This window comes from Canis aureus, chromosome 6 (genome assembly GCF_053574225.1).
Source record: "Canis aureus isolate CA01 chromosome 6, VMU_Caureus_v.1.0, whole genome shotgun sequence".
Classification (NCBI taxonomy): Eukaryota; Metazoa; Chordata; class Mammalia; order Carnivora; family Canidae; genus Canis; species Canis aureus.
Genome location: NC_135616.1, coordinates 70,339,552 through 70,347,115, shown reverse-complemented (window position 1 = coordinate 70,347,115; position 7,564 = coordinate 70,339,552). Strand labels below are relative to the sequence as shown.

The following is a 7,564-nucleotide window of genomic DNA, read 5'->3' as shown; positions in this document are numbered from 1 at the left end:
ACCCTTGTCCCCTTGCCTCTCCTTGACATCTGGCCTGACACCTCCTTCAGAATAAAGAGTTTTAAAGGGTTCTGGCCCCGGGGGGGGGGGGGGGGGTGGATTTTGGAATTCAAACTTTCACTTTCTGCCAAGAGCTAAAATGCTATTTTCCATCTTGATCCTAATTTCTCCCCATGGACTTTGAAGAACCCCAAACCCATGGTAAGCCATCCCATGCTCTGGTTGTGTTCAGTTTCTCTGTGTTGTCATGGATCAGCCTGAGGTAGAACCTCAGAGGAGGCCAGTTTTGCCCATTGAGCATCCCTTCTGTGTTCCCGTAGTGGCTCTAACCCCAGACGCTTCCCCACTTGTCCTCTCAAAAACTGCTCTTAGGAAGGAATTCACACGGAGGCTTCAAGGGCCAGTGGGGGATGAATGCTAATAAGGACTACTGTTTATTGAGTTAGACAATATGCTCAACACTTCACATGCATTATCTCATCGAATCCTCACAGCAACTGTTATCCCCATTTTACAGACAAGGAAACGGAAAGCTGAGTTGCTTGCTCTATGTCACACACCACTGACCTTTCTAAAGGATTCTGAGCAGGAGTGGATATTTGTGTGTGTGAGAGAGAGAGGAAATAACACACCATAAAATCTACTGTTATACCCATTCTAGAGAGTATAAAATTCAACACATTCACAATGCTGTGACCATCCCCACTATATAGCTCCAGAATCTTCATCCCCCACAAAGTAAATCCTGTATCTATTAAGCATCACTCCCTACTGTCCCCTCCCTCCAGCCCCAGGCAACCACTAATCTGTCTTTGGATTTGCCTCCTCTGCATATTTCATATGCTTGGAATCATATGGTATGTGGCCTTTTGTGTTTGGCTTCTTTCACTTAGCATCATGTTCTCAGGATCCATCGATGTTGTAGCAGGTACCAGTAACCTCATTTCCTTTTCACAGCTGAAAAACATCCCACTGTATGGACAGACCACATTTTCCTTATCCATTCACGTGTTGATGACCAGGTATGTGTATTTTAACAGAAAGATAGCCTTTCTTTTCAAGGAATAAATCTCTAATGTAGGATGTCAGGCATAACATCAAACTAGGAGATAGGAGTTGGGAGCAGGTATCTTTCTCAGAACTTTCTTTTTAAAAACAAATAGGGGCAGGGATCCCTGGGTGGCGCAGCGGTTTGGCGCCTGCCTTTGGCCCAGGGCGCGATCCTGGAGACCCGGGATCGAGTCCCACATCGGGCTCCCGGTGCATGGAGCCTGCTTCTCCCTCTGCCTGTCTCTCTTTCTCTCCCTCTCTCTGTGACTATCATAAATAAATAAAAAAAATTTAAAAAACAAAACAAAACAAAACAAATAGGGCAGCCCCGGTGGCTTAGCGGTTTAGCTTCGCCTTTGGCCCAGGGCGTGATCCTGGAGACCCGGGATCGAGTCCCACGTCGGGCTCCCTGCATGGAGCCGGCTTCTCCCTCTGCCTGTGTCTCTGCCTCTCTCTCTCTCTAGTAAATAAAAATAAAATCTTTAAAAAATAAAAACATTGAGAGAGCACAAGTGGGGGGGGCAGAGGAAGCAGCAGACACCCCTCCCTCCCCCCGCTGAGCAGGGAGTCTGACATGGGACTCGATCCTAGGACTCCCAAGATTATGACTTGAGCTGAAGGCAGACACCTGAGCTGAAGGCAGGCGTTTAACCTACTGAGCCACCCAGGCACCCCCTTCTCAGGGCTTCTAGTAGCAATTTAGAAATCACGCATTCTGTGGCTAGCTCTGTGGGAGTGGCAATAAGCAGGAGGTCTAATGGTACACACCCCCCATAGGTGTTATTGCTTCCAAACCACTTCCGCATGGTAGGGAAGTTGCTGCAGGAAGATGTTTTCCAGGCTCTTGGAATTGAAGATGACATCTCAGCCCCCTACTTCATTTCACTAGGGAAGAAGGGAAGAAAACCGAGGGTCTTGAGAGAGAATAATGAAGTTCAGCACCCAGGCTATTTGTTCTGTGGAGTCAGGCCAATGATACCACCTCCATGTCTTCACCTGTGAAACGGGGCGGTAACAACAGTACCAAACTCAATGGATTCTCATGGTCGTGTGTTGGTCATGTGTGGAACATAGCGTGGTACTGAAGCGATGCAGTTTTATTTTTTAAGAGTTTATTTTTTTACTCATGAGAGACAGAGAGAGAGAGAGGCAGAGACACAGGCAGAGGGAGAAGCAGGCTCCATGCCAGGAGACCGACGCAGGACTCGATCCCGGGCCTCCAGGATCACGCCCTGGGCCAAAGGCAGGCGCTCAACTGCTGAGCCACCCGTGCCGCCCAGCGATGCAGTTTTAAATGTCATTCTCAATGGCTGTGTTTACTGTGTTTACTGTGTTTACAGTGTTCACTGTGCTTTTATGAAAGGGCAGGCAAAGGGCCAAGGCTGCCAAGTCTAGGTTTGTGGATAAAATGAAACCATGGTTCAAATGTAGCACATCATCTTACATTCCTACCGATTTTGTCCAGTTGCTGAATCTTTTGAATTTGAGGTAGGAAAAAAAAAGGTCCCCACACAATATGTTTCCATTTGAAGTTTTTATTTTGATACCCACCTGAGTCCCTGGCAGGGTGGACCTGTCCTCTGTGGGGGTAGTGGGGCGTTTGTGGGGACGATGGTGGCCCTGCCCCGAGGGGGTGTCTGGGGGATGGGAACAAAGGGGTATGTGACAGTGACAGGTCACAAAGGGCAGCAGAGGATAAATATGGCTGCGCTGGGGTTTAGGCCAAGAGAGTGGTCACTGCAGTCTCTCAGGAAGATAAAAAATCCGGGGCAGAGGTGAGGTGGAAAAGCCCACCATCCATCTCTACACCCTTGCAGAGATTCAGTCTGAGGTCCAGGCACCCTACAGCATCCCCTCTGCAGTCCTCAGAGCCCCCACCCCGACCTCTGCCATCCCTCTGGGAGGCTCTGAGGCAAAGGGAGGGCCTGTGGGGTGGGGTGGGGTGGAGACACCTGCCGGAGGGCCACGCGTGGGGCACAGGAGCGCTGCTGCAGCCTGTGCCGAGGAGGCTGAGGAACAGAAGATCCAGGGCCCCCCGGCCCTTGCCATCACTGCTTGTCACACGAGGCAGTCATGAACACCGAGTCCCTGCTCCCCTACCACACGGCCCAGAGCGGCTCGGGAGTGGGCATGTTCAACACCACCATGGGGAAGCTGCAGCGACAACTGCACAAGGGAGAATACGACATATTCAAGTATGCGCCTATTTTTGAAAGCGACTTTATCCAGATTACCAAGAGGGGAGAAGTCATCGACGTGCACAACCGGGTGAGAATGGTGACGGTGGGCATCGCATCCACCAGCCCGGTCCTGCCGCTCCCGGACGTCATGCTGCTGGCCCGGCCGGCCGCGGGCTGCGAGGAGCACGGGCGCGGCCAGGCCGCCAAGGGCAAAGGCCGCAAGGCTGCAAAGGCCTTGGAGCTCACCAGGCTCCTTCCCCTGAAGTTCGTGAGGATCTCCATTCACGACCGTGAGAAACAGCAGCTGCGCCTCAAGTTCGCCACGGGCCGCTCGTGCTACCTGCAGCTGAGCCCGCCTCTGCACGGGCGGGAAGACCTCTTCGCCCACTGGGAAAAGCTCATCTACCTCCTGCGGCCACCGGTGGACAGTAACAGCAGCACCTACGCCATCCCGGCGGGGGACATGCTGTGCATGCCCGAGTTTGAGGAAGAGGACGGGAGGAGCGCGGCAGGGGCCGATTTCCAAGGGAAAGGGGATCAGGACCAGGTCAGCATCCGGAGCCTCCACGTGGTCTCCGAGGTGGCCGGGGCCACCTCTGCCGCTTTTGCTGGCGGGGAGGGGCCCCCTCGGGACGCCCACAAACCCTCCCGGAGCACGCACGCTGCAGAGCTCGCCCTGGGGTCGGCGGCAGGTGCAACGGCGGCGGCGGCGGCGGCGGGGACAGCGGCGGGGTTCGCGGCGGCGATCGCGGCCGGCACCGCGGCAGGTGCACTGGGCGTGGCCATCACCAAGCCTGGGGGCGCCCCCAGCGCGTCCCCCAAGAGCGCGGCAGCGGCCGTGGCAGGTGCCGCCAAGACCCCGGGGTTTCCTTCGGACTCGTCCACCAGCCTCTCCCCGGAGCCCAGCAAGGCCCTGGCGTTCGCCGGGGCGGCGGGAGAGGCGGCGCAGGACGCGGCGGCGGCCCGGCTCACCCAGGCGCGCAGGGCGGGCGGCGCGGCGGAGCCGGCGGGGCGGGGCCGCGGGCGCCGCAGGGAGCGGAGGGAGCGCCGCGAGAAGGAGCGGGCCCGCCGCGGGTCGCGCCGCCGCAGGGCCGCCGACAGCCGCCACAAGGCCTCGGGGGACAAGGGCCCCCGGAAAGCCTCCAGCCGGGCCTCCGCCGGCCGCAGGGCCGCGCGCGAGGACCAGGAGCGGGGCCGCCGCAGCCCCGGGGACGCCCGGCGCGCGCAGCCCTCGGGCGGCCACGCCCCCGCGGCCACGGAGTCCCGGACCTCGCACAGGTCGGGGCGCAGCGCCTCCACCGCCAGCTCGGGCTCCGCCCGCAAGAGGCTCAGCAGGATCGGCGTGTTCCTGAGGAACGTCAGGGCCAACCTCGCGACGCGCACCGTGGCCTCCGCGCGCCGCCGGGGCGTGGACGCGCTGGCCAAGACCGCGGAGGGGGGCGGCATGGAGGCCATCCTCGAGGCCGCGGAGAGCGGCCAGCTGGCGGGCGCGGGGAGCGGGACACACGGCATCCTGGAGACAGTGACCTTCGGAGCCCATTCGTAGGACCCAGAGCTTTCGGCAGCTGCACAGGGCAGCGGGGCTCGGGGGAATACCCCACCCCGGAGACCCCATTCCGGCTTTCCTCCCTGCAGTTGAAATTAAAAAAAAAAAAATTAAAAAAAAAAAAACAAAACCAACATAGCATCTGAGAATGGCATGCTGCGTTCTGTCTGAATCTCGAAGTCCTGCAGCCCAATAGTGACCTCACAGCGGGTTCTGTGAGGTCCTGCAGTCCAGTTAGTGACCTCACAGTGGGCTCTGTGTGAGGTCAGCCGGGCTGCCACCCGAGACCCCAGGGTCTAGTCGAGGGCAGCCCCCACCTCACACCCATGCTCAGAGCCAAAGGGGTGCTTCATCTTGCCCCCAAGGCCTGTGTGGCTTGGTCCTCAGGGCCACGGTTGAGAGTCCATCAATGGCCTGGAAAGCTCTACCTCCACCATTTCTCTGTTTTTATAAACACAGGTCTGGGAGGTCCGCAGACCAAGTAAGAGCAGGTTAGTCAATGGAGGGAAGAGGGATAGAGCAGCATTTCTTGCATTGAAGAGGGGTACAGCAGCATTTCTTGGCAATCAAAACAGGGAGGATTCTCAAACAGACTTAGCAAGTTCTTTCCTTGGTATATATACCTTGGAGAGACGCCTGTTTTAAGACGCTTATAGAATGTTTCAAAACACTGCAAGTGGTCCAAACTACCATCAGCACAATTGATAATACACTAGAATGTGAATAGAGAGATTGACTATACATTGACAAAGTTATTTGAACTGTTCTATAATATTCTATAGTCAATCTCTATGTCAATGTATATTGACATGTATAATGTATGTTATAGAACACTTGAAATGACTTTGTCAAATAACGGTGACAAAAACAAAGGAATAGTAAACACAAAACTCGGGACAATGGTTTTCTCCAGGGTGGAAAGGCAAGACAGGGTCACAAGGTACACACAGGAGATGTGTGTCATAGTGCTTTCACATTACGGCAGAATGGCCCTTAGACTTGCTGTGGCAGTTATGATGAAGTTACTGCTTTGGACACACCTTAACCAATGCCTTTTCCTTTAAATTGGGTTCCGGGTTCTTAATCATCTATACCTACAATAAATGGATCTATACCTACAATAAAGGGAATTTAACTCCTTTGTTTAATATCTCTATTTTACAGATACAAACACTGAGGCTCAGAAAAGTTAACTTGTTCTTGGCCCCACACAGTAGAACCTTTGCAGAACAGTGATCTGCTTCTTTATGCAAAGCATTCCCACCCCTATGTTCCAAAACTCTGCATCAAATGTACTGGTTAAAGGCAAGGAGGGATGGGAGCTGGGAAACTCCTCACAGTGAGCCGCTGTGAGCTGGTTTTTGAATTCAGTGAGCTCACAGCCCTCAGCTGGCCTTATCTCGAGAGTGTCCAGACCACCCTTAAGCAGCATCTGGCTCGGAGTCTTCTATCCCTAGCCTCTGTGTGACCTGCACTACAGACATAAACAGACCTCCTGCCTGGGATTCCAGGGACCAGTCTGGAATCTCCCTATAATCCTCCCACAGACACTAATTAAACTTTAGTATGGAGAAACCATGTAAAAAAAGTTTCTGGGGTTCAGAAAACAAATCCTTAAACCTCACATGAAGTCACAGCATCCGTGTTGCTTGGACCTTCAGTGTGTGGCTTCTATTGGTAAAGGGAATGGTGGCCATGGGATAGGGCACTGGTGAGGAAGGAAGACAGAGACCCATATACATCCATGACTACTTCTGGCAAAACAAAGTTTGCAACCCCAGGATGGAGAACTATTGGAGTGAGTCAAGTTATTCTTAAAGAATAGAACATGCCAAAGATTAGATACGATACGGATTGGCCCTTGGAGGAAAACAAGTTCAGAATCATTAACCCAGAGTTTCAGAGAAGACTAGGAGCTGCAGGGAGACAAAATTAATGGTTTACTCTTAACCAGCTTTTCCCTGGACTCAAGGTGGGGAAGTTAGAAAAAGATCACATCACATTCCTTTGATCTTCTGATTTCCACACAGGCAAGTGCAGGTAAACACTAGTCTGGAAATAAAGACATCTGCATAGCATTTCTCTGCTTAATAGCACTTAGCCGGTTAAAGTTCTTTAATGTATGTGGCCCCTTCTGATTCTCACAGGTCTCCACTTTGCCGATCAGCAAATGGGAGTTCAGAGCATTTAAGGGACTTGGCCCAGGTGGAGGTGATGGTGCGGGGAAGGATGGGGCGACTCCTTTCACGTATCACCTACTGAGTGCCAGCTCCGTGTTCCACGGGGAGCTACAGGGTGGATGGAAAAAAACTGGAAGGGCTTGGGTAATTATCACAACTCTGAGGGACAGATACAAGGAGATACGCCTGTTCAGGGCACGGGATCTGTTCAGAGGAGGGGTTCCGGGGCATGGGAAGGAATCTTGGGTCAGGGAAGGGCTCACAGAGGAATGGGCAGTTTTAAGGATGAACAGGGCTCTGCTGGTGGAGGAAGTATGGGAGCCAAGGGTAAAGGGTGGAGGAGGTGCAGGTAACAGAAAAGAATGTGTGCAAAGTACAAAGACTTGAAATAGCACGATGTGTTGAGCAATTACAGGTATTTCAGTATTGCTGGTTGGAGCGCAAGGGGAGAAGAGGGCCATGAGGCCACAGAATCAGGCAGCTGGATCTTCGGGTACCTGGGGCCCTGTGTGAATGTCCTGGACTTGGGGAGCCATTGAAAGCCAGCGCCTGATGGGAATAAGTTCTCTCTGGCTCCAGGGTGGGCAGCTGATGGGCAGGGGGCTGTC

General features: G+C 53.8%; 1 protein-coding gene and 1 long non-coding RNA gene across 3 annotated transcripts; both read left to right on the top strand.

Annotated features, from left to right (window-relative positions):
- Window positions 1-3: 3 nt before the first annotated feature.
- LOC144316341 (uncharacterized) lies at window positions 4-2,480 on the top strand. 2 transcript variants are annotated; one of them, XR_013382234.1, is made up of 3 exons: window positions 4-201; window positions 958-1,022; window positions 1,828-2,480. It is a non-coding gene; the product is annotated as an uncharacterized LOC144316341 (long non-coding RNA). The 2 variants fall into 2 exon arrangements; XR_013382235.1 differs by having other exon boundaries at window positions 5-201; window positions 1,940-2,480.
- A 275-nt stretch (window positions 2,481-2,755) lies between these two features.
- Window positions 2,756-5,916, top strand: GARIN4 (golgi associated RAB2 interactor family member 4). The gene has a single exon (XM_077902178.1). It carries the CDS (start codon window positions 3,124-3,126, stop codon window positions 4,774-4,776), a length of 1,653 nt encoding a protein of 550 aa, XP_077758304.1. The 5' UTR covers window positions 2,756-3,123; the 3' UTR covers window positions 4,777-5,916.
- The last annotated feature ends 1,648 nt before the right edge of the window (window positions 5,917-7,564 follow it).